The sequence below is a fragment of the Castor canadensis genome, chromosome 16, assembly GCF_047511655.1.
Source record: "Castor canadensis chromosome 16, mCasCan1.hap1v2, whole genome shotgun sequence".
Lineage (NCBI taxonomy): Eukaryota > Metazoa > Chordata > Mammalia > Rodentia > Castoridae > Castor > Castor canadensis.
In genome coordinates, this window is record NC_133401.1 from 11565193 (window position 1) to 11591449 (window position 26257).

Here is a 26257-nt window from a genome sequence, read left to right on the forward strand (position 1 = left end):
CAAGCGGTAAGAGTGTCTGCCTAGCAATCATAAGACACTGAGTTCAAACCCCAGTGCCAATGGTGTTAGGAATTGAACCCAGGGTCTTGCAAATGCTAGGCCAGCACTCTACCACTGAACTATATCCCTAACCCCAGGTGACTTTTGAGCCAAAGAGGTAAAGGATGTAAAGCATACACCTATCTGGGAGAAGAGAGCTCCAGGCAGGGAGCAAAGGCCCTGGGCAAGACAGATGTGGAGGACTGGAGAAACAATGAGAGGTGTGAGCAAGGGGAAAATGAGAGGACACGAGGGTTGGGAGGTAATAAGGGCCTTGTGGGCCCTCATGAAGACTGGCTTTTAGCCTGAGTGAGATGGAGCCATGGACGTAAGCAGAGAAGGAGCATGACCTGACATGAGGGGGTAAACAGTCTGTGGGAGTAAGGGCAAGAGCAGGCCAAGGAGGGGCCCTGCTATGGACCAAGGAGGAGACAGAGATGAACAAGATCAGAGAGTGTGGGGGCAGAGGATGGGGTGAGAAGTGAACAGATTTTGGATGGATACTGAGAATGTTGTGCTGTAGTATTATAATAATAAGATCCATTCATGTATTTATTCCACAAGGAAAAACAGAAGTGCTGCTTTAAGACGTTACTAGGAACCTACAAGAGAACCAGGAGACTGTAGCTCAGATACTGAATCTAGTCCCTTCACTGCTTTCTCATTTAAGCATTTGTTGAATGAATGAATGAATGAACCCGTCCTGTTTTGACTTCTTCACAGTGTGTTGTATTGTACAATGTGACCATTTTGCACACAAACATGTCTGAAAATTTGTTTAGACATTAGATGAAAAATCTGCTTAAACTTTTCAAAGCCATGGGATTAAACAGTTGAGTCTATTCTGGATTTTTTTTTTCTTTTTTTTGGTGAAACTCAGAGCTTTACACTTGCCAGGTAGGTGCTTGAGCCACACCTCCAGCCTTTTTTGCTCTAGTTTTTCTAGAGATAGGGTCTCACTTTTTGCCCACAGCAGTCTGAATAATGATCCTCCTATTTATGCTTCCTGCCATCACTGGGATGACAGGTGTGTGCCACCACGCCCAACTCACACACACACACACACACACACACACACACACACACACACTGTTGAGATAGGGTTTCACCCAGACTGATCTGGAACTGTGAACCTTGCAATCTGACATTTGTGTGCCACCACACCCAGCTATCAGTTCAGATGGGATCTTACAAATTTTTTGCCTGGGTTGGCTTCAAACTGTGATCCTCCTGACTTCAGCCTCCCAAGTAGCTAGGATTATAGGCATGAGCCACTGGTACCTGGCCACTATTCTGAATTTCTAGGAGCTGTTCAATAATTCAAATGTGTGCAATTTAGGATAACATTACCTCATTCGAATGGGTTTTACTGTTGGCTTTCTAATCCAGATACTTTCTGAAGGACAAAAATACTCAGTGCACTGCAGATTTGGGTTGCCAGCCTAATTCTTGGAATCCTGGTACTGTCTCCTGGTACCTGGTACTTCACCTGGCAACTCATTCAGCACTCCTGAAATTGATACTATCAGTGAATAATTAGTGGGGTCCAGGGACACAATAGTGACTGAAACAACCCCAGGCCATGTAATTCTGGAGTTGTCAGTCCAGTAGAGAAGACAGATTGGTCTCCACACAGGGTATGCCCAGAGAAGTTGGGACCAGGGTTAGAGTTTGAATCTCTCAAAGGCTCATGTGTTGAATGCTTGGTCCCCAGCTGTTGGCACTATTGAGAGGTGGTAGAAAATTAAGGAGGTGGTTACCAATTAGCTGGCTGGGGTCCTTTTGCTCCACCTATCTTGAAATCGCAAGTGGACAAGGAAAAGCCCTTCTAAGTATTGACAATCCCAGTCCCTTGAGCACCTAGCACTGGCACCCAGGGGCTTACAGCTCCAAGTCCTGAGAGCTATTGCCCAGGCTCCAGGCTCTCAGGCTGGAGGCTTATTGCTCTGGTCTTTAACCAACAGCAGCCTGGCACTTGCGAGCTCTTGTCATCCTTGGCTTCCAGCAGCAAGGAGCCGCAGCAGCAGGTAGCACCTAGTTGTGCTACAGCTCCTGAACAAGCACTGGGCGTTGGGACCCTTATCGGTTACAGGACCCTTGGCTCTTGAGAGCAGATAGTATAGTTCTTAGGCCTACAGTTATGGGACCCGTGACCCTTGAGGCTTGGCAACTCTGGAACTCTTGTAGTGACCAGGGCTCACTGTTTACAGTCTTTGGCGTTTCCTAGCAGACCCTTTATCTCTTCCCTTTCTCTGCGCCCCTCCACTGGGCACTCTGGAACCCGTTCACTGCTATGCTGTTGCCTTCCCTGCTACCAGGGCTCTACTTCTACCATCCATTCCAGAGAAGCCTTTTAATTAGAGGGCCTAATGTTGCAACACCAGAGGGCAGTACAGGACCGTGGCTTCCGGCTGACTCAGAGGGTGAGCCACCTTAAAAGCTAAAGCTGGAACTGCCATATGATCCAGTGATATTGCTCCTGGGCATCTTCCCAAAGGAACAAAAGTGAGGGTACAACAGAGACATCTGTACCCCGATGTTCATCGCAGCACTATTCACAATAGCCAAGCTATGGAAACAACCCAGATGCCCTACAACTTATGAGTGGAGCAAGAAAATGTGTCATATACATAACGGAGTTTTTCTCAGCCATAAGGAATGACAACATAGGATTTGAAGGTAAATGGATGCAATTGGAGGACATCACGTTAAGTGAAGTAAGCCAGGCTCAGAAAGACAAAGGCCACACGTTTTCTCTCATATGTGGAAGATAGATCCAAAGATAAACATATACACAAAAACAAAAATGACCATATACAAACTCAGATGTAGAACATGTTTGTAACAGTGGAAGTGCTCTGTGGAACTTGGGGAAGGAGGGAAAGGAAAAGTGATGATAGAGCATCAACAATATTGTGAAACATAATGTGAAGGTAGAGGATATAAGGATGTGTATTGAAGGCTGTTGAAAAATGGGGGTTAGGAGGTAAAAGGGTAAAGGAGAGCAATGGAAGGGGTTGAACAGACCAAAGTAAAGTATACCCATAGCGGGAATACATTGAAACACCCCTTTGAACATCAACTTAAATTTCATTATTAAATAAAAAACAGGACTGTTAAATAGGTAGAGTGTATGGGGAGGAAGTTGTAAGCAGGGAAGGTGAGTGAAGATTAAGATGATGGTGTATGGTTGATGAACCTCATATACTTACATGAAATAGAACAAAGAAACCTCTTGCAGTTGCCTTAAAGGGAATGGGGAAGGGGTAGAAGGGAGGGATGGTGGGGGTGAGCTAACCAATGTACAATATACGCCTATTTGGAATTTTCACAATGAATCCCCCTGTACAATGAATATATTCTAATTTAAAAATTTTTTTAAGTGAGCCAAACAGCCTGCATATATAGTCAGAAAATGTGGGAGGGGAGGGGTGTGGATATTTGCACTAATCAACGTACAGTCCTTCTTCATGCAAATGAAGGACTGTGCTTGCACTAATCACAGGCCTTCTGCTAGGCCACCAGGGGAAGTGCTCCCCCTCTGGGCTCTGGGTGAAAACGGCTGTTAGAGTTCACTGAGGCTGGTGATAGCAACAAGCCTGACACAAGCTGTTGGAAACAGTCATGGCTGGAATGGTGTCTTCTGGAGCTGGAGTTGTATTGTACTTCGGTAGCAAGCAGCTGTGATTACTGTGTAGCTTCCTCAAAGCATCCTGGTTCTGGCACAAGGGCAGTTCATCTGGCAACTTAGTTGATAGCCTTTGCTCAAGGCAGCCAGGGTACCAGGGAAGGATCTAACAACTGTTAATTATGAAGTCAAATCACCCAAGCCCCCAGCATCTTAGCTTATTTAAAGGACAAATAATCATTAATCAGGGTACTTTAACAGTATTTAACAGTGCTCTGACAACGCTTAACTCTTGCCGCAGTGGCCCAGAGAGAAGTGGGTCCCTCTCTGTGCCTTTGAAGGGTATGTGTTGTCCTGCCCTCTTCCTCTGTCTAGATTCTGCTTCCAGTTACCATGAGGTGAAAAACTTTGCTCCACCCTGCCCTCCTACTGTGGTGTTCAGCCTCACCACAGGCCCAGAAACAATGGAACTAGCCAACCATGGACTAAAACCTCTGAAACAATGAGCCAACATAAATCTTTCCACTGTTGCTTTTCTCAAATATTTTGTCACAATGATGAAAAGTTAACATGGCATGGATGACGGAAGTGCAGGCAGACAGGGCACGGCTGAAGAAAGAAGCACTTGGTGCTTTTCTGGATATTCCCCACTTCCTCAACTCCCTCTGGACCTTTCTTTTACTTTCCTGCTCTAACCATCATCTGATCTCCTCTGAAGACACAGCTTTCCATGTAGTCTTCCAAGCAGAGGGGTTTACTCCTCTTCCTCCCTCATTTCCACTGGACCTGTAGATGGGATAAGACCCTTCTTACTTCTCAATGCACTTCTCTACCATCCTCTCTGCCTTCTTCCAACTCACACCTGCTCTCATTGTCATTTTAGGATCCAGGCTCACTGCAACCCACACTTCTCCTATCATTATTGGTGACTTCCAAGTCCAAATAGATAAGCCTGACCATTCTGGCTTCTCAGTACCTTGCTGTCTTCCCCAGGGAGGTTTGTTTGTTTGAGAGAGGGTCTTGCCCTTGAACTCACGCAAACTTGTGATCCTCCTGCCTCAGTCTCCTGAGTGCTAGGATTACGAGCATGTGCCACTGGATCCAGCTTTTCTCCAGTGACCTTGTCCTTCACCCAGCCCTTCCCTCCCATGGTCACACTGAGACTTTGTTCTGGGGACAAGAAGAATACTCTTTGACCAGTGAAAATCAAGAATGGTATTGCATGAGACAGATACACTGGCATACAGCTTGGCTTGAGATATTTACTCAACCGTGACTGTGATAACCCCAGAGGACCCAGCGTTCTGAGGGAGAAAGACCCATCTCCAGACAGTTATAGCCACACAACTACAGAATCTTAGTTCCAAGTACCTCATTTTCTGCCTATCACCTCCTGTCTCTCCACCTCACTCTCTCTATGCTAATGTTTCAAGGATCATTCCTGTTTCAACAATCCATTGGGGTGGTCACATTTTCATGCTCCCTGGTGACATTACCCCAACACCCAACTGGATTCCCCACCTATCGTCATCACACACCCTACATCCTCAAACTACGAAATGGTTCCATCTCTACAACTTCTTTGCTCCAGAACCCTAGCAACTGAATGTGGATAGAAAATAAAAAAGAACGTACAACCACTCTGGCCTGTTCATAACAAAACTCCTTGAAAGAATTTCTTTTTTTTTTGGTGGTACTGGGGATTGAACTCAGGGCAAATGCTCTACCACTTGAGCCACACCTCAGTCCTGAAAGAAATTTTCATACTTCCTGTCTTCACTTCTCAACTTTTCTCTTAGACCCAATCAGGTTTCCCCTCCATCACTCCACCAAAAGGTCACTAAGGACCTCCATGTTGCTAAAGCCAGTGGTACATTTTCTGTCCTCATCTTACTTATCAGCAGCAGCATTTGACACCCACTTCTGCTTCATACACTTTTTCACTTGGCTTTCAGGCCCTCCTATGTCTTATTTTCACCCTTCTGCTCAATTTTTGGCTTGTTGATTGGATTCACACATTAGTCCCTCACTCTAAATCTAAGATAAATACTATCATTCATTCCACTTTAAAGATGAGGAAACCGAGTCAGAGAAGGTGAGTAATTTACTAGTGTTATAAATGATAAACCCAGAATCTATTGATCCCTCTCCATCTTCCACTTCTTCCCTCTATTGAATCGTTCATCTTCTCATCCATCCATTCCTCTAATCATCCATCTCTGAATCTTACTATTTCCCCATCCACCCCTTTCCCAATCCAGTCACCTGTTTCTTCATCTACCCATGCATCCAGGCATGCATGCATCCATCCACCCATCCTCTCACTCTCAATACATATTAATCATGGGCTGTGTAGGGAGGAAAGTTGGAAATGAGACATCATGAGACAGACACACTGACTTGCAGCTTGGGTGGAGATATTTACTCAATACTCAACCTTTCACCTTAGTGGCTTAGCAAAGGGGTAGAGAAGGGAAGGGGCACACAGGACATCCTTCAACCATTGCAACCTCCAGGGGCATCTGGTCTTGAAGTCCTCATTGCCAGTGGATGACTGATCAGTTGTAACTGCAAGAGACAGACACTTAGCTCCTCATCTTACAAACGAAGTGTCTCCTCCCTCCAAAATGTCCCCTTCCCATAAAGACCTAGGTGCCCCTGCCCCAAGAAGCCTGGCTTCTCTACTACAGCTCTTACCATGGGGAGAAGTCCTTTGCTGTCCATTTCTCTATCGCTGTCTTCACATCATTGGTCTGCTCCCCATCAAAGTTTCCACAGGCCCCACACAGTGTGCCAGCATGATCATTACCAACTATCACAGTCAGATGCCCATTGGTTCCAAGCGACACCTGGACCCCTTCCTTCTGGCGGACTAGTATGGAGCCATCTGGTGATCGACTCACAGACACAGATGTTAACACATCAGCTGGGAGATCCACTCGGAGACCGTTCACCTAGTAAGGGGTGGGGGAGGCAAAATAGAGGGGAGGCCAGAATTGCTGGGTGTTTCCACGATGGAGTCCCCAAGCAAAATAACTAGTTCCAGGAGCTAACGCAAAAAGGGAGGTGTTGAAAGAGGTGGAGGGAGGGAGGGAGGATAGGGAGAAAGGAAGGAGATAGGAAGAAAACAGAGATGGAAAATGGATGGATAGAAAGTCACACTAGATGCAGGCCTCGCAAATATAAGGACTGGGTCTCTGTTCCCCAGCACATGGCTTGGCACAGAGGAAGCAAGGATGAATTAATTCACAAAACCAATTTTTTCCTGAGTACCACCCAGCTACCAGGCCCTGATCTGGGTGCTGAGAACAAAGTGATGATTGCCAGGGTCAGGATCCTTGCTCATCTAGTGATGACAAAAGTTGTTTTATCACCTTATAGGAATTATCCTTCTGGGAGTGTGAAATACTGGTATGTGCTAAGCAGAAGGTGACCAGCAACCAGTGAAAACCATGGACATTGAGACTTTCACAGGTTTAGTCACAAAGTTTTGCAAGAGGAATTAAGCACATCCTTTATGATTCCATGAGGAGAGGACTTTTGGAAGCTTGTGCCTGGTTTCCTCTAGATTTTGCTTCACGTGCCTTTCTCCTTTGCTGATTTTGCTTTGCATTCTTTCATTGTAATAGTTTTCAGCTATAAGTGCAACTACATGCTTTTAGTGAATTGCTGCATTTGGGAATGGTCTTGGGGAAATCCTGCCATATCATGTGACTCCAACCTGACCAACCACAGCATTATTCCCTCCCTAGGGCCACAGTGATTCCTTCCACAGTGTGCATGTGATCCAGACTGGCTCCTGGCTCAATGAGATATAATTCTGGTTCTTTTGTTGGATCACTTTCTTCTGAGGTAGCAAGCTGGTGGAGTGTAGCCCTGGGGCAAGTGGAAGGTTGTCTTTGCCCCTGTGAGAGGAAAGTCTTCTGAGAATGATCCTGATTTAGTGGACAATGAATCTAAGAGTTAGAGATACAAACTCCTGATATTATTGCCAGAAAACCTGGACCCAGCCATTCCTGAGGCTCTATCTCTGCACTCTGGATTTTTCTAGTAATGTGAGCCAATCCATTGTCTCTGTTTTTATTTTTTTGCAAAGTAGCAGAGAGTCTTATTCAGAGTGAGAGAGCATGAGTGAAAGAAGGAAAGTCTACTCCCCAGTGAGGGGGAGGGAGTGGTCTCTGAGCAAGTTGTCTTAAGAGCAGCACCTGCAGTTCAGGAGCCAATCAGTTCATTTTTGCTTAAGGTAATTGGAATTTGGTTTCCTGTCACTTGCAACCAGTCTTGGTTAATACTATTGCCAAAACTAGTAAGTTACTTAAGTGTGTTTTTGCTTCTCCAGGACTCCGCCTGATCAGAGGGACTAAGTCTGAAATATTGAGACAAATACAAATCCAGAGACCAAACTGCAGAGACATGGATAAGGAAAACAGCAAGGCAGCCAGGAAGTAGAGCACAATAGGAATGACAAAGCCCAGGGGGACACATCAGCACCCACCACACCCAGGCTTACCCACACGCCCTTGCTTGGGGTCACAGTCACCAATCCATCCTGGAAGAAGATGTGGACCTCGCCCACAACCTGAACTTTGTCTTGGCAGGCCTGCACGTCAGCAACTATACGGTACCAGGGGACAGTGTTCTGTAGTCCTGGGCAGCGGAAAGAGAGCTCATAGAAGCCAGAGGAACTGATGGTACCATGGGCCCCATCGAAGGTGGTAAGGTTGGCGCCCACAGAGAGGGAGCAGAGACCACGGGCAGGCCAGCAGTCTTTGGCTCCCTCCTGGACCTCACAGACCCGGTCTTGTGGGCAGCCAGCTGCCTGGCATGTCAGGCTACTGCCTGGGGAGCAGGAACAGCGTTCGCTGCAGTCTGAAGTCAGTAAGGAGGAGTTCACCTGCATATAGAAAGGGCCAGGTTAGGGTGGTGCATGGGACTGCTGTGACAGCCCCAAGCCTCTAAGCCTCTGTAGTCACACAGGGGGAGTTTGTAGCAGATTGTCAGTAAAAAAATGAAATATCTGTTCCTTGCCCATGAATCTGAGCTGGCTCTAAAAAGGACTGTTTTCTTAATAAAACACAGCAGAAGCCATGCTATGCCAGGTTCCTGTCTAGACCTCACGAGACCTGACAGCTCACTTCACCCCAACTCTGCCTCTGTTTGGGTACTCTGCCCAGCCACCATGAGAACAAGCCTGGTCTAGCCCACTGGAGGGTGAGTGAACACATGGAACAGAGACTGCTCTTGCAGCTCAGGTCACTTGCTTTGGTTTGTCCCCAAGCTCTTGCAGGAGTTTAGTCCCCAAAGTCTTATGTTAATGGTGTGAAGAGAGTGGAAACTTAATCTAACTCTAGTGTTCAGAAGTCGGACCTCTGGAAGATAATTAGATTAATAAGGTCACTAGGGTAAAGCCCTCATGACTGATGCTTGGTGGCTTTATAAGAAAAGCATGAGATCACACATGGACACAGAAGCACACATGCTTCTGCCATGACGTAATACAGCTGTGTAGGGCTCTCACCAGATCCCATGCCATGCTGACTGGACTGCTAGCTGCCAAAGCTACAAGTAAATTAAATCTCTTTTCTCCACAAAGGAGCCAGGCCTGGTATTTTCTTACAGTAATGAAAAGCTAATACACTACTCTAGAGTAGTAAGCCCTTATTTGATCCACCAGGTAACTACAGATACAAGAGTCAGTTTAGGACCAGCAAAACAACCATCCAGCCCAAACTTTGGGTAATGAATTATAAACAAAATAAACAGTTGTAAGTTTAAGCCACCATGTTTTGGAGTGATTTTTAACATTGCAAAAGCTTACCTTGTAGGTAATGGTGAGCAATGACACACCAGCGTCCTGGTATGCACTGCCCAGAACACATGACCCTGGAAATCATTTCCAGGAACTGATTTTCTCCACAGCCCTTTTTCTTTTGTAGCTACATCTACTACCTGATGATTTCATCAGATCTTATGACCACAAAGCAGTGTCTGATCCTCAGTTGGACCCTGGCCCAGAGAGGAGTAATTATTATAGATGACTTTATTGGAACAACTGGTGAAGTCTGGATGAATTCTACATAGTACATAATAGTATTGAGTTGATGTTAATTTCCTGGTTTTGATCATTGTTCCCTGTGTTATCTAAATGAATTTCCTTATCCTTTAGGGGTGGAATGGGGAGGCACAGGCACCTGTGGGAGTCCAGAGGAGGCAGCTGATCTAGCCTAGGGGGTACTGGACAACTTCCTGCAGATGGTGAGACCTGAAGGAAGGAGCAGAAATTTGGCTCCTCTTGCAAGTGTAATAAATAAGCACCACTTGACAAATAGCCTTGGGCTTGCTTCTCTATGGCACAATGTCTTTATTTGTAACGTGGGGAAAATATCAATAGCACCTATCTGATAGGATTATTGCAATTATTAAAGGACTTCACATCTTAGGACTTCACATCTTAACAAACTTGATGCATAGAAAGATCTCAAAACAGCATTAACAAGAATAACTCAACTATTAAATTTCAAATCATATTATTGAATGATGATTAGCTGACTATCTCATTACACTATTTTGAATTGTTATTCTTTTCATTATTATTGGTTGAGATGGGATCTTACGTGTGGGTTGGCTTCTAACCTCAATCCTCCCAATTCACACCTCTGGAGTAACCAGGATTACAGGTGTGAGCTACCATGCCTGACTTGCTATTTTTTTTACTGACTGCTATGATCTGAAGGGCAAAGGCCCATTGCTCAGTGGGCATGGGTTGTACTTGGTTCTCAGATACCTATGGCACCAGGATGTTGATTAAATCATTCTACAGGTGAAGAAAAATGTGATTCAGGAAAGGAGTGTAGTAGGATAAGTATTGGCTTCCCTAAAGACATCTAGTCCCAATCTTTGGAACCAGTAAATGCTACCTTATATGGAAAAAGAGTGTTTGCAGATGTGACCAAATTAAAGATCTTGAGATGGAGAATTTATCCAGGATTATCTGGGTAGCTCCTAAATCCAATCACATGTATCCTCATGAGAGGAAGGTAAAGGGAGATTTTATGACACGCACACAGAAGAGGAGGCAGAGATTGGAGTGGTGGGGCCACAACCCAAGGAATGCCAATGACTACCAGCAGGTGATTCAGTGCCACCCTACTAACACCTTGATTTCTGATCTCTGCCCTCAACAACAGTGGGATAATTAATTCCTCTTGTTTTTAGCAAGGATGATTTATTATAGCAATCATGGGAAACTAATACAGGGAGGTTACCCACATCGAGTCACACAGCTGGGAAATGGTGGTGGCTCTCCTAACCTCCTTGAGCAGAAGCTTAGAGCACAGAAGCTCTAAGTTACCCTCAAGCTCCTCCACCTACCCCTACCCACTTTAAGCCCCCGCTCACCGGCAAGTATCGGCCATTATGGGAACAGCCACAGTCTTGGGCAGGAATGCAGACACCCTGGGAGAACAGGAAGCGGTCGTCGCACTCACAGCCCTCAAAGCAGAGGGCAGTGCAGCCAGTGAGGCCGGAGAGAGCTGCACAGGAGCTCTGGCAGGAGTGTGTGCAGATGGAGTAGTGGCTGTGGACAGGACACTGGAGAGCTGCAGAGAGATGAGGCAGAGAAGGGAGGGTGGGTCACATCTCCAGGAAAACTCTGGATAAATGATGGAACCTACTGCACACCCAGGTCTGGGGTAGATGGTTGTTATCATTTGGACATGAAGCCCAAGAAGGGCTTCTTTTTAGGGCTGTTCTCCAACTGGTGGATCCAATCATGGAGAGGTGAGGCCCACAGGGTTCTGACTTTTTCTTTTCTTGAAGTACTGGGGCTTGAACTCAGGGCCTACACCTTGAGCCACACCACCAGCCCTTTTTCTGTGTGTTACGTATTTTTGAGATAGGGTCTCATGAACCATTTGCCCAGGCGGGCTTTAAACCATGATCCTCCTGATCTCTGCCTCCTGAGTAGCTAGAATTACAAGCATGAGCCACCAGTGCCCTGCATGTTCTAACCTTTTCAATGGATTAGTTCATTGGTGGATTCAAAATTAGAATGGCGTATTGGGAGGTGGTACAAACTTTGGAGGTGGGACCTAGTTGGAGTAAGTAGGTCACTGGGAACATGTTCTTGTCCTGGCCTCTTCCCATCTCTCTTTGCTTCCTGGCCAGCATGAGATGAATAGGTCTACTCCACTATGCCCTCTCTACCATGATGCTCTGCCTCACCACAGGTCCACAGCAATGTGGCCAAGGTTTCACATGGACTAAACCATGAACCAAAATAAATCTTCCCTTCTAAGACTTTTAAAAAATCAGATATTTTGTCTCAGCAATGAAAAACTAACACAGAAAATTGGTACTAAGAACCGAGGTCATTGCTATGACAATGTTGTGTGGTTCACATAGCTTTAGAACTGGTGTGGGGAGGAGTTTGGGAAGATCTAGAGAAGTGAGCTAGAGGACTCCTTGAGTGTTATAAGCAGAGCTTCGTTGGCATTTCCAGTGAGAACTCAGAAGACTAAAAGGCCAATAGGAATTTGGACAGTAGAGGCTGTGCTCATTTCAGAAGGAAATGAAGACAAGTATTGGATCCAGACACTTTGAACAAATTTTTCCTCCTTTCAAATTGCTTCTCTCAAGTATTTGTCACAGTGACAAAAAGATGACTACCGCAGTGTTGCAGAGGACATGAGTTATGAACACAGCCCTGAACCCTGTCCAACTGAGCTCATCTCCAGTGGAACAAATATTAACAGTCCAAAGTAACCATGCTGCACTGGAGATGAACACAGTTTGGACCAAGATGTGGAGTTACAGATGGAGGTAAAGACTGGGACAGGAGAGAAAAAAAGAGGAACCAGGAAAACACCCAGGGTAAGACCATGGGCTCTCACTAAGTAATTGGTGTGGCTGTCCTGAGATGGTCACTGGGGTAGGGAAGGAAGAATCAGGTTTGGGGACAAATGGCTGATTTCTCTGGGAACACAGCAGGTGTTAGGTACGTAAGGACAATAAAAGGAAGGGTATCCAGGAGGCCCTGGACCCTTGGGGCTTGGAGTCAGGAGTTCAGATCTTGCAACAGTCAGTGTCCACCGTCAGCACTGGGACAACTCCAAGGTCATAGGGGTGGATGATGGTCCAGGATGGTCCAGTCCTGAGGAGACTGAAAGAGAAATAACTCTGCCCTGATGTATAAGGGGCCACTGCCTTGTGTTGGAGAGCCTGAGGGGGCATGTCCCTGCCCTGGGGATCTGAAGGAGAGGTGCTGTGCTGGATTGGTGGGTCTAATGGCTATAGCCTTGTGTCCAGGCATGCAAGGGGATACGGTCTTGGGGGTTGCAGTGAGACACAAACTCAGGATTTTGTGTGGACTTCCAATGTACCCAACCTCCTCTCAGGATAGAAATCTCCTCTCACCATAGAATGAGCTGGGTAGAACCTTAGGGAAGAAAGGAAGGGGTGTGAGGTTTGGAGAGCATGGGCTACCAAAAGGAATGTGAGAAAGCAGAGTCAGAGAAGAAGGAGAGAGAACAAAGGAAACACCACGCTGTGGAAAGGCCCAAAGAAGCCCTGTGACAGGCAGGGACTGCTCCTGAGTGACAGAGTGAGATCAGGTCAGGTGTCCTCTGAGGGACTCACAGACACTTACGGCAGAAGCTGTCTGTCCTCCAGGAATTCACAGTGGCACCAGATGCCTGACAGTCTGCTGTATAGGTTGCCAGGCTGCGACAGAGGAAGGCTTTGTCACCCTTATTGGCACACAGGTCGTACACACATTGGCGGAAGTATTCAGAGGGACTCAACACATTGTGACAGGACGCGAAGGGGCCTTTGGAGTCAAGGAGCTGCCCACAGGCCTCGCTGCTCTCATATGATTTTGTCTCCTCTGCCAAGCACACGGGACAGCCTTGGGACCCACAGCCCTCACTGCAGCCCTGGGAGGAGCTTGGCACCCGCCACTCAGCTCCAAAGGCCTCCGCGCTGGAGGCCACTGTGCCATCGGGCAGCACAAAGTCGTCAGTCCAGTTGCCGTTGAAGTTTCCACAGAGGCCACAGACACGTCCATGGAAGGGGCTAGGGATAGACATGAGGATATGGGCATCACCATCAAAGAGAAGCCGCAGTCTTTTGGTTGTCTGCAGAATCATGTTCCGGCCTTCTGCAGTCACACGCACATTGCCCACAGCCACAGGCAGGGTCACAGCCTCACCGTCCACGGTGACCTGGGTAGAAGGCTCAGGTAAGTTGGGAATCACAGAACCTCAGGTAATGCTGTGCCGCCCCCAGCAGGAAGCTTTGTCCATCTTTAGGAGAGATGCCTGAAGAGCAGAGCCCAGGGCAGAGTTGGGTCCTTCTGAATTCTATTTGGGTGGGATCAGGTTAAAATACCAGGATGGAGCCATTATCCCCACCCCTAACCCTCTAGGGTAGGTCTGTGTCTCCCTCTGAACCCTCAGATTGGGCAAGGTCCCCCTCAGATCCTACAGGTTGGGGCCTGGATAGAGATGTGTCCCCTCAGAACCCCAGGGCGGGTTCATGTCCACTCACCTGTGGTCCTTTAGCCAAGCTCACAACCTGGTCTGCCACAGTAACCAGCACACGTTGGGATTCACCAGCCTCATCTTTCTCAAGCACGATGGAAAAGTCCTCATCTCCAGGTTTTGAGTCACAGACTTGGGCCAAGACATAGGAGCAGGTGCCATGCAGGTCATAGACACGTCCATCAAGGGTGACGTAATGGATGCCTCCGCTGACCAGGCAACGGCCACAACCCGTGGGATAGCAGGCCTGGGTGCCGTCCTCTACCCGGCACTCCTCATAGGCTCCACAGTCTCCACCCTCCTGGCAGCTGACCTCACCACCTGATCCACACTCACAGAGCCGCTCACACTCAGGGCCAGGGTAGAAGGTTGCACCCAACTGGTAGTAGCGGTCATTGTGGAGGCAGCCACACTGGCCCACAGGCACACAGGTGTCACCACTGAGCACAAAGCCAGCATCACAGACACAGCCTTCTCGGCAGGTTGGCTCACAGCCCTCGGGTGCAGAGAGGGTTGGGCAGCTCACGGGGCAGGAGTCACCACAAAGCTCATAATGACTGTTGGCAGGGCACTGGATGGCTGTGGAGACACAACAGGTATCAGGCACGTGCAAGGATAGGAATGAGGGGAGCCCCCTAGTAGGAGACCCTGTCTTGGACAAACTGGGCACCTTTGGCAGAGTACCAGGTTGTAATAATTCAGAACATCTGGTGAGGTGGCTTGGAGGGAAGGAGGGAATTCAGTATGGGATCTCGGGTGTGTGTGTGTGTGTGTTTGTGGAAGACATGACCAAGTCTCTCTGACCAGGGTGTGTATTAACCTAACAAAGAACTTCTAAAGATTAAGTGACTCTGACCACATGCCTCTGAATAGAATAGCAAAATTAGAACTAACCATGGCTATCTCAGGGTGTGACTGTCACTGGGAACAGATGTATCTGGGGGACCAGTCAGCCTGAGTGTATTATCTGGCTGTGGTGACTGACATGACCTGGAACACCTGCTAATCTCTCTGATACAGTCTGTTTCAGGCTGTGACTCTGACAATGTGTGACTGATTGGGTGATGCTAACAGAGAAACTTGATTCAGCAGATGTACCTGAAGCGAACTGCCCAGGACTATGTGTGCAAATCTCTGTGAATATGCCTGGGGCCAACTGATTTCAACTGAGTGTGTCTGATCAGTATGTAATCTATCCAGATACTACAGGTATGTGGCCAGTTGTGTATGACCAGTTGTATTCCAATGTGTGACAATTGAGGGGCATTTGAATAGGTGTGGCTCACTCTTTCTGACCAGTGGTTCCTTGCTGTGGGACTTTGACCGGGTCAACCGCCAACTCTTTCTCACTAAGAGTTGCACCTCTTTCTCACTAATTTATGCACCTGAATGCATAAATTCCCAGAGTGGACTGAACCCAGCGTTTCTGATCAGGTGTGTCTAACTGGGTCCCTCTCATTGGGTGACCTGACTTGGTGGATTTCAGTATGTGGATACTGAAGGTGCCTCTCTGACAAGTGATAACCTGCTCAGGTGAAGGAGGATGGGCCCTGAGCTCCAGGTAAGCAGGAAGTCTATTGTCTTAATATAGTGGGAGGCAAGATGAGCCTCCCACTATATTAATCATGCATGGATCAATACTCACGACAGAAATCTGGCCGCCTCCACTCCTCCAGCTGGGCTCCAGCTGCCTGACAGGCTGCCACATAGGTAGCCACGGCTGGACAGAGACCTCCTGGATGGCCTTGAGCCTGGCAAGCATCCAACAAGCAAGCCTCGAAGTACTGCGCCGGTGGCAAGAAGCTGTGACAGGGTGCCAGTGGACCATCGAGGGCTGAGATCACGCCGCAGGCGTCGGGGCCACGGTAGGGTTCCTGTTGCTCAGGAGTGCATGCCTCTGGGCATGGCCCGGGTACACACTCCCCGCAGCCTGCCTTACCGCCCACCTGCCAGCCGGCTGGGTTCCCTTCCACCGCTGCCAGGTCATCTGCAGGGTTTTTGTTGTAGTTCCCGCACAGGCCACAGAGGGCGCCCGCGTACGCTGCTGGCACGCGTAGGCGCACGAAGCTGTCCCCGTCAAAAAGCAGCGAGAGCCCAAAGTCTGTGGTCACCACCACGTCAGAGCCGCTCAGGTACGCGTGCAAGCGCGAGTCCAGCTGGAAGGGCAGATCCACGAACTCGCCGTCCACCTGCGGGAGTCGGGGAGTAGGGGACGGTGAGCGGCGCCTATACAAGTTCCAACCTTGTCTCCACCACCCACTAACTATGGGATCCTAAGCACATGACCTCTCCTGTTATAACAATAATTTTGGCTGAAGATATGGCTCAAGAGGTAGAGGGCCTGCCTGGCAAGCACAAGTCCCTGAGTTCAAACCCCAGACCACACACACACACACACAAATTAATAACAGAGCATCTGTAGACAGTGTCATTGGCCCCACCCTATTCTGAAGCAGGTACTTGAGGAAGATGATTTTACAGAGGAGTAAACCAAGGCTCAGAAATGCAGAAGGGGAAGGGGACAGGGGATGGAAATATAATGGAGGGGGTAGACTTGTCCAAAGTATACCATATGCATGTATGTAATTAGCACAATGAAATCCTGTCATGTTATTAACGTATGATAATTCAAAATTAAAGTTTTTAAAAATAAAGAAATGCAGAAGTCACCGCTCCAAGCCTTCCTGCTTCTAGGCCTATAATCTGAACTCCCTGCTAAACTATGAAAGGGGCAGGACCCATCCCTTACTGCCTCCCGCTCCCTGGGAACATCTGCTTCTGCCTGGTGCACACTCTCCTCACCTGTAGCTTCCGGGGCCAGCTGGCACTGAGAGTCAGGCTGTGGCTGTAGACATGCAGCGTGACACTGCGGGTGTAACTGACAGCCTGGCTGCCTCGGTGCTCGTTGACTACAGTGACATTGAAGTCCTCAGTCCCAGAGGGTGGTGCATTGCAGGGAGCACTCAGCAGATACTCACAGGTGCCTTGGAAGTCGAATTTATGCCCATCCAGGGTGACATAATGGGGGTCACCCCAGGCCTGGCACTCAACTGTGCTGGTGGGTTGGCAGCCGTACTGGCCAGAGGACAGCAAGGCACATTCTTCACCTACCCTGCAGCTGGCAGATGAGCAGACAAGAGAGCCACCACCAGACCCACAATGGCACCTCTGGGAACAGGTGGCGTCGGTCCAGAACTCACTGCCTGCCTCATAGTAGATATTATTGGCCCAGCAGCCACAGCCACCATCCAGGGGTACGCAGCGATCAACACTCAACACGAAGCCCTCGTCACACTGGCAGCCCTCGAGGCAGGGGCCCTCACATATAGCTGGTGTCATGAGGGGTGCTGGGGGTGGGCAGCTGGCTGGGCAGGGTGGGCCACAGAGCTCATAGTGGCTGTTGTCAGGGCAGGACACCTCTGTGGGTAGATGAAGGAATGAGAAAGACAAAGAATGGTGTTGAGTGGGGTCCAGGAGGAGACAGAGACTGAGAGAGATAGAGCAAGAAAACATAGACAGAGAAGGATACAGACAGAGAGGCAGAGACCCAAACAGTGACAAATAAGAGGTAGAGAATAAATAAGAAACAGAGAGACATAATCAAAAAGAAACAAATCAAGAAGTGCCAAGAGACACAGACAAAAAAGTAGAAAGAGCCAGGCACTGGTGGCTCACGCCTATAATCCTAGCTACTCAGGAGACAGAAATCAAGGGGATCGCATTTAGAAGCCAGATTGGGCAAATCGTTTGAGAGACCCTATCTTGAAAAAACCCATCAGGAAAAAGGGCTGGTAGAGTGATTCAAGGTGTAGGCCCTGAGTTCAAACCCCAGTACAGATTAAAAAAAAAAAAGCAGAAAGACCCAAAAGGACTGGAGTGGAACCAAACAAGCCAGACACAGATGAGACTGCAGCCCCCAGCCCTAGCTCTGCTCCCCAACACTCACCACAGCCAGCCTGTGTCCTCCAGTCCTTGATGACAATGCCAGCAGCCTGGCAGGCAGCAGCATAGGAAGCCAGTGCTTGGCAAAGTATGTCTCGGGCCCCACCACCCAAACAGACATCCAGGACACAGCCTTTGAAGAAGTCTTCAGGTGGCACTTGGGTGTGGCACGTGGCGAAGGGGCCACCTATGCTAGTAGGGTCCAGAGGTCCACAGAAGCCGGGACCCTCATACTCTTCTATTTTGTCCTCAGGACATGTTGGGCAGGACCCCTGACATTCATCCCAGCAAAATGGGTCCCATTCTGGAACTCGCCAGCTGCCACCCCAGATGGGTATTGAAGGAGCCAGTGTGCCATTAGGGAAGATGCGGTCATTTTGGGGGTTTTGGTCCATGTTTCCACAGAGCCCGCACACGACACCATAGTAGCTACTGGGAAGGGTCACCTCTACTTGCCAATTCCAGTCATAGGTGACTTGAAGCCCAAAATCAGTTATCAGCACAGCCTTTGATGCACCATGGGTCACTAAAATACGCCCACCAGCAATGGAGACAGGCAAGGCTGTCAGCACACCGTTCACCTGATGGAAAGATGGAGGCAAACATTGTTCTGTGAGGTGGGGTGGCCCCAGCTCTGGCCCCTGTCTCCCTCCTCCCTCATCCTGCCAGGGGCCAGGAGTTGCCTAGGCATTCTGCACAATTGACAGTTTTATAGTCATTGTACAAACATTATGAACATCTGGTCTCATCCAGGCCCTGGGGACAAGATTTCACATCTGATTCTTTTTTGGTTCTCTCTCTTGATCTTGATCTCCCTCCTTCCTCTCTCTCTCTCTCTCTCTCTCTCTCTCTCTCTCTCTCTCTCTCTCTCTGTATCTCCCTCTCTCTTTACCTCTATCTCCCTTTCTAGAACATTCCCTCTCTTTGCACTCTCTCTCTCCATCTGTCTCTTTCTTTCTGCCTCATGCCTGCACCTCTCCAGATGTTCCCTTACTCACATATGCTCATCTGGGTCAGACTCTGAACTGAGTCCTTAACTTATACCACCTTGCTGTGGGATGTGGGTTTGCTACCATACCCATCTCAAAGATGAGGACACTGAGGCCCATGGAGTTAAATCACTTTGCCTAACATCACAGAGTTCATACAGAGGAGGGCCTGGATTCAAATGCAGGTCTAAACAAATCAGCAAATGCTGATGGCTACTCAACGCCGTTTAGCAAAGGCCTAGGCTTCATTCCCAGGAAAAGGTTGATGGTTTGCTGTAATTATTGTTTCTGTTGCCATGTAGTTTCAGACCTAGGTGAAGGAGACCTTTGAGCTCATGACTGTGACTGTTGGGGTGCTTGGAGGACCATCCTGCTAAAACTTACCCGGACTTTTCCGACCTCATTTTTGTGGATGGAGATGTTGGTACCAAGGACAGATACGGTGACCTCCTTCGCATAGGACACAGCAGGGTTGCCCCGATTCTCATTCTTCGTGGTGATAGAGAAGGATGGCAGGCCCTTGGCACTGACCCCTGGGCAGTCAGTTGTGGCCAGCACATAGTTGCAGGTGCCCTGGAAGTCAAAGGCCCAGCCATCGAAGGACACATAGTGAGGGTCTCCCCACAGCCAGCATGTAGAACTATAGTTGGGCACACACACGCCCTGGCCATCTTGGTCTTTGCATGTCTCCTGCGGCCGGCAGGCTACACCATGGCATGGATCTAGGGGAAGAGAAGAGAGGACCTTGAGAGGCTGCTCCTCAGCACCTGCCCCCATCTATGTCAGGACTATTGGCTCTGAAGATTGTCTCAGGTGAGACCAGATCTCAGGGCTGTTATACATGATACCAGGGTCCTCACATCTAATACCCAGACCCAGTAGTTTGCTGTGTCCAAGACCAGGCTCTGGGAGTCCCCCAAGTCTGACACTCAGTCCTATGGTGGACAGTGTCTACAGTCCAGGTGTCATAGGATCCTATACTGAGACTCAGGTCCTGGATGTCCTTGCTACCAGGTCTCAGGCCCTAAGGTCCCTTCCTCCAAGACCCAGGCCCTGCAGTTTTGTGTCTGAGATGCACGTCCTTTGCAATAGGGGACCAAAGTTGAGACTTGCACTCCATGGGTCCCTGGGTCTGAGATGTCAGTCCTAAGAGCATCTATGTGTGAGACCCCAGCCCCAGGTTCCTCTATGCTTGAAAGCCCAGCCCCCTGGTCTCATTCCCTAGACTAGGGTTCTGGGAGATTTCTTGGTGAGAAGCTAGTGCCAGAGGTCCCAACATTTCATGACCTAGTCCTCGGTCCCCATATCTGAGTCTCATGGCCACCATGAGCAGTTATTGTGCCCAGCAATAGGAGTCTCATTTGTAAGGCCCTGCCCTAGAGGGCTTCTGTGTCCAAGGCCCCATGCTAGTGTATCTGTGACTCCAGCTTTTGAAACCCCAAGTGTCTAGGAAACCAGCTGTCAAACGTTGGGCTCTGTTCCCTGTGCCCTTCCCACCAGGAATCCAGCTGCACAGCTAAACGTTGCCGGTAGGGGGTGCTGAAGTCACTCCAGGAAGGAAGGCCCCTCTCCCTGCTCTGCATACAACCTGATGTGCAATCCCAGCTCCTGTTTGTGGCATGTGGGACTCAGGCTCAGTGGTCTCCACACACAGGAGCTTCCCAGCTACTCACCTGAGTGTCCCAGCAGGACAGCTTCTCACTAGGTTTTTCCATCCCCTCAGTGGGGGTTTCATTCCTGCAGGATTCTGTGCCACCCAGGGGGCTACAGCAGTGCCCTCTTCAATGAGCTCAGAGGCAGCCTTGGGGTGGGGCCCTTCCTAATTCCTGCTTTCCTTGTATGTTTGGTGTTAGCCATAAAGGGGAGTTACTCCCTATGCCTGCTGGGATTGTATTCCTTAGTGCTCCCTTTACTCTCTAATAGTTAACCCTCCGGTAGTAGTACTTTTTTTTTTTTTCCAGTGCTGCAGAACCCAGGGCCTTGCATGTGCTTAATCAAATACATGAATGCAAGCTTAATCTTATTCCTATTCACAGAACAGTGTGGTGTCTGTCTCCTGGCTGGACCCTGACCAATGTAGACAAATCCTGGGCACCCTGATATTCCTGTCATCAACCCTGATGTTTTATCCCCTTATTCTTACTCATTGCCGGGTGGGGGGAGGTCTCTGCATATCACCCTAAGAAGCCAGCTCAGGTGGGGCTCTATGTTCCAGATTTAGACTGGGGATCTTCTGAAACTGTACCCCTAGAAATCCTCCACTTGAAGGGGTCCCCATAGCCAAGGTCCTGACATGTTGGGATCTCTGCAACAGACCTGGGAGCTTTTGCCTGAGACCTTAGAGCTCTGCTTCCTGCCCATATTATCCCAGGAACCCATGTCTCTTGGTACTGGTGTCTGAAGCCCAAAGCCTAATCCCACGAGCCAGTGGCCAATAACTGCCAGTTGCCTGGTTTTGGAAAGAAGGCTTTCTTGGAGCTACACCCCTTACTTACATAGTCTGTGGCTCCTTTCAGGCCACAATGGCAGAAGTGAGCAGTTGTGGCAGTCTGTATGGCCTACAAGCTTATTTTCTTTTTAGTGGTCCTGAAGTTTGAACTCAGGACCTCACACTTGCTAGACAGGCACTCTATCACTTGAGCTGCTTCACCAGCCCATGCAAGCTTAATCTTATTCTTTCTCTTTCTCTATCTCTCTCTCCCTCACCCTCCCTCCCTCCTTCCCTTCCTTCCTTTGGAAGTACTGGGGTTTGAACTCAGGGCCTCATGCTTTCTAGCCAGGTGTTATACCACTTGAGCCATGCCCCAGCCCTATTCCTCCCTTATTCCAAGTGCCTCTGACATCTGCCCTGGTAAACTTGCCCCGCTCCCCATAGCCTGGACTCTCCCCTAAGGGTCCTGACTCCCAGACTGAATGATCTCTACCCTTGGCTCTGAGAAACCCTGTGAGATCTGATACCTCAGTCCTTAGCCCTGTGTACCTCCCGTCATGAACCTACCATGAAGTCAGACCACCCTCAGCTCTCAGTTCCCTGTCCTCTGATCCCAACCACACCAGCCCAGCCCCACACACCCTAGTACCTTTGGTAACGCAGCTCAGGACACCTCCTGAGGGCTCGCACACCTGGCCCGGCTTGCAGCTGTGATCCTGGCACACCATGCCCTTGCTTGCATGGCACGCACACTGCTGCTGACAGCTGTCAATGAGGACCGTCTGCTCCGGCTGTGGAGACAGAGGGCATGCCCGTCAGACATCCCATGGGTGGAAGATGGCTCTGGAATCTCTAGTGTTTCAGGCAGAGAGGACCAGTAGGCACGAAAGGAGAAGCTCTCAGTGGGGTGGTCCCTTGTCAGCGAAACTGAGGCACAGCATGGCTTTGGGCCTAGTTTACTCATTTATTCATTCACTCATTCATTCATTCCCAAATACTCCCTATATGGCTGCTGTGTAGGAGAAAGAGTGCAGGAGCAAGGTAGGGCAAAGACTCGGGTTTGAGCCTGGCTCTGCCACTTCTGAAATGCATGCCTCTGGACAATGTCACTTAACCTCTTTATCGCCTCAGTTTCCTCATCTGTAAGTTACAGATAACCACAGCACTGACCTAAGAAAATATAACTGAGTGAATGATATGTGTAAAGCACAGGTGGAAAGGGGGTGGTGGTAACGGATGGAATCAGATTGGGAAAATACTGATTATTTTTGAAGCTAAGTGGAGAGCAGGCAGAAGGAAATTCATCCACTATTCTCAACTGCTGCATGCTTGAACATTTTCATGCTGGGTGCAGTGGTTCACGCTTGTAATTCTAGCTACTTGGAAGGCTGAGATCGGGAGGATCAAGGTTTGAGGTCAGCCCACGCAAATAGATCATAAGACTCTGTCTCCAAAATAACCAAAGCAAACTGGACTGGAGGTGTGGCTCAAGGGGTAGAGCGCCTGCTTTGCAAGTGTGATGCTGTGAGTTCAAATTCCAGTCCCGCAAAAAGAAAATTTTCATAGTAAGTCACCTATATGGATATGTAAATATATGTAGTGCGTGCACAGCAGGCACCATCCACTTCTCTGCTGTCATTCCTGTCAGCATTCGTGTGAGAACAACAAAGGGTTGTGAGGGTCTTGCCCCCTCAGAGAACTCTTCTTTTTTTTTTTTTTGGCAGTACTGGGGGTGCCTCATACTTGCTAGACAGGTGCTCTACCACTTGAGCCACTCCACCAGCTATTTGTGTGTGTGTGTGTGTGTGTGTGTGTGTGTGTTGGGTATTTTTGAGATAGGGTCTCTCAAACTATTTGCCCAGGCTGGCTTCGAACCATGATCCTCCTGATCTCTGTCTCCTGAGTTGCTAGGATTACAGGCGTGAGCCACTGGCACCTGGCACAGAGACGTCTTAGTCCTGCCAGGCAGACAGACTTTAGACAAACACACATTCTAGTGAAAGGACTCCTTGTGGGAGAGTGGAAAGGGGAAGCAGAGGGTGTTAGCAGGTAGTATAGCAGGGACAAAAGTCCCATCTCTGTGGTCATGAAGGGTACCTGTTCCCAGACCTGGAATATCAAACTAAGGCTTAAACTGGGGAGCCAGTGGAGGGTTTAAAACTTCACGATCCATGGTCATATTTACAAAAGTCTTTCCCATTGCTATGTGGAGGGTGGATCCAAGGAAGCAAAAGTGGGGGAGTGGACAGGATAAGGTAGACCAAGATGGAGTCAGGGGAGGGTAGGCAGAGACTGAATGGTCAGGCTGTGGGAAGGATATGCAGTATATGTGTGTGTGTGTGGCAGGGAGAGCCTGGGGTTCTTCCCTGGATGGCTGAGTTCTTACCTCATAGTAGACTCCATTGTGGAAGCAGCCACATTCCTCGATGGGCACGCAGGTTTTGCCATTGTACAGGAAGCCAGAGTCACATTCACAGCCCTCAGCACATCCACCTGGGCACTGCAGGGGAGCGCTGAGTGCAGAGCAGCCCAGGGAACAGGTGTCAGCACAGAGTTCATAGTGGCTGTGTGAAGGGCATTCCATCGCTGCAAAAAGGGGGTTGCCGATTAGAGTCTGGGTCTCTCTTCTGTGCCTCAGTCTCCCCTCTCCCTATCCCTCAGTGTTCCCTCACTCACGACAGAAAGATTCAGTCCTCCAGGACTCCACCTGGCCTTCCACTGCCTGGCAGGCACTCACGTAGGCATGAATGTTGGTGCAGAGAATACTCAGGTTCCCTCCCCCCAGGCAGAGATCAAAGACACAATCTTCTAAGGGTCCCTGAGGGTCAATCAGCTTGTGGCAGGCAGCCAGTGGCCCTGTGGGGTTGGCAAGGAACCCACAGAATTCCACCTTCTCATATTTTTCCTTCAGCTCAGTGCTGCACTCTGTGCAGTCCTCGCCCGGTTTGCAGTCAGGCACTGGTGCGCAGGGTGAATCTGGTACCTCCTCCTCCCAGGAGTTGCCAAATTCATTGGGGTTGGCTGCCTGGGAGCCATCAGGCTTCTGCAAGTCATCCTTGGGGTCACCATTGTAGTCTCCACACAGGCCACACATCTGTTGGTAGTAGTTGCCTGGGATAGTGACCCGTACATAGTATGCAAGGTCATAGGCCACACGCAGACCAAAGTCCGTCTCGATCACAACATCTGAGCCGTGCTGGTAGACATGGACCTCACCATCACCCAGCACCAGGGGCAGGTTCATGTTCACACCGTTCACCTAGGAGACAGGGGGTGCCAAGCTTCAGAGGGTACACTTTGTGGTGGTCTGTCCCTCAAATGTCTGTGCCTGACATTGAAGATCTGTGTGTCCTCACCTCTCTGAGACTCAGTTGTCATATTTGTGAAGTACTTATGACAATAGTCTTACAGCAGGCTGAAGAGTGGTACCCAAAAGAAATGTCCACACAGAATCTCAACATGTGGCCTTATTTGGAAAAAGGGTCATTGCAGGTATACTTATGATGATGACCTTGAGGTGAGATCACCCCAGAATAGAGTGGGTCCTAAATCCAATGACAAGTTTCCCTATAAAGCCAGAGAAGGAGAGGACAGAGAGACACACAGGAGAAAGTCATGGAGGGGCCAAGGTAGGACTGGAGTGCTGCTGCCTTAATCCAAGGGACACCTTGAGCCACCAAAAGCTGGAAGGGCAAGGAAGGATCCTCCCCTAGAGACTTTGAAGGGTTTTGGCCCTGCTGCCACCTTGATTTTGAACTTCTGGCATCCAGAACTGTGAGAAAAAAAATTTTTTTTGTAGTACTGGGATTTGCGTTCAAGGCTTCACTCTTGCTGGGAAGGCCCTCCACCACTTGAGCGACACATCCAGCCCTTTTTTTGGATGGGTGTTTTTGAGATAGGATTTTGAGAACTATTTGCTTGGTCTGGCCTTGAAACATAATCCTCCTGATCTCTGTCTCCCAAGTAGCTAGGATTACAGGCATGAGTCACCGGTACCTGGCAAAATTTGTCATTTTAAGACACCAAGTTTGTGACAATTTGTTAAGGCAGCCACAAGGAAATGAATTCAAGTTTCAAAGGAGCAAATACCTCACCAGCTATCTTTCATTTTAACTTGCTACAGTCATTTATGATGCAAGGACCAACCCTGGAATCACTTGCTTAGGCACTAACACAGGCGGTCCCTTACCCCTCTGTGACCTTGAGCAAGTGGTTCACCTCAATCATGTTTCTGTTTCTTGTCTATACAGTGGGAGTCACGTGCCTAGCCCATAGGGCGGGTGCCTGTGGGTTCTGATAAATTATGTTCTGTAAAGAGGTAAGAAACAAGCTTGCACAGAAGGCAAGCTCTGGAATTAGCAGCTAGGACTAGAAGTTTTCATTCTGCAGAATAAATGAGCCAGGCGCCAGTGGCTCACACCTTAATCCTAGCTACTCAGGAGGCAGAGATCAGAAGGATCGAGGTTTGAAGTCAGCCCCTGGCTAATAGTTCTTGAGACCCTATCTTGAAAAATACCCAGGCAAAAAAGGCACTGGCAGAATGGCTCAAGTGAGAGAGTGACTGTTTAGCAAGAATAAGGCTCTGAGTTCAAACTCCAGTACCACCAAAAAAAAAAAAAAGTGAGCACTGAGGGTTTCTGATCTAATCACAAGTGGGTAGAAAGTCAGGCTCAATTCCTAGGGCAGTGAA

The 26257-nt window shown here is 48.8% G+C and overlaps 1 protein-coding gene across 1 annotated transcript in view; it reads right to left on the reverse strand.

The window, feature by feature from the left end:
* Positions 1–6067: 6067 nt before the first annotated feature.
* The window catches only part of Fcgbp (Fc gamma binding protein), a 37235-nt gene continuing 17045 nt past the window's right edge, over positions 6068–26257 (reverse strand). Inside the window, exons 7-19 of the mRNA XM_020181830.2 lie at positions 24244–24826; positions 23954–24153; positions 22217–22358; positions 19521–19858; positions 18152–18728; positions 17008–17624; positions 15851–16394; positions 14213–14784; positions 13314–13887; positions 11066–11265; positions 8178–8561; positions 6365–6621; positions 6068–6235 (exon numbers count right to left, since the gene is read on the reverse strand). Of these exons, the coding sequence (XP_020037419.2) occupies positions 6226–6235; positions 6365–6621; positions 8178–8561; positions 11066–11265; positions 13314–13887; positions 14213–14784; positions 15851–16394; positions 17008–17624; positions 18152–18728; positions 19521–19858; positions 22217–22358; positions 23954–24153; positions 24244–24826 (4998 nt within the window). The 3' untranslated portion in view covers positions 6068–6225. The remainder of the gene's footprint in view (positions 6236–6364; positions 6622–8177; positions 8562–11065; positions 11266–13313; positions 13888–14212; positions 14785–15850; positions 16395–17007; positions 17625–18151; positions 18729–19520; positions 19859–22216; positions 22359–23953; positions 24154–24243; positions 24827–26257) is intronic.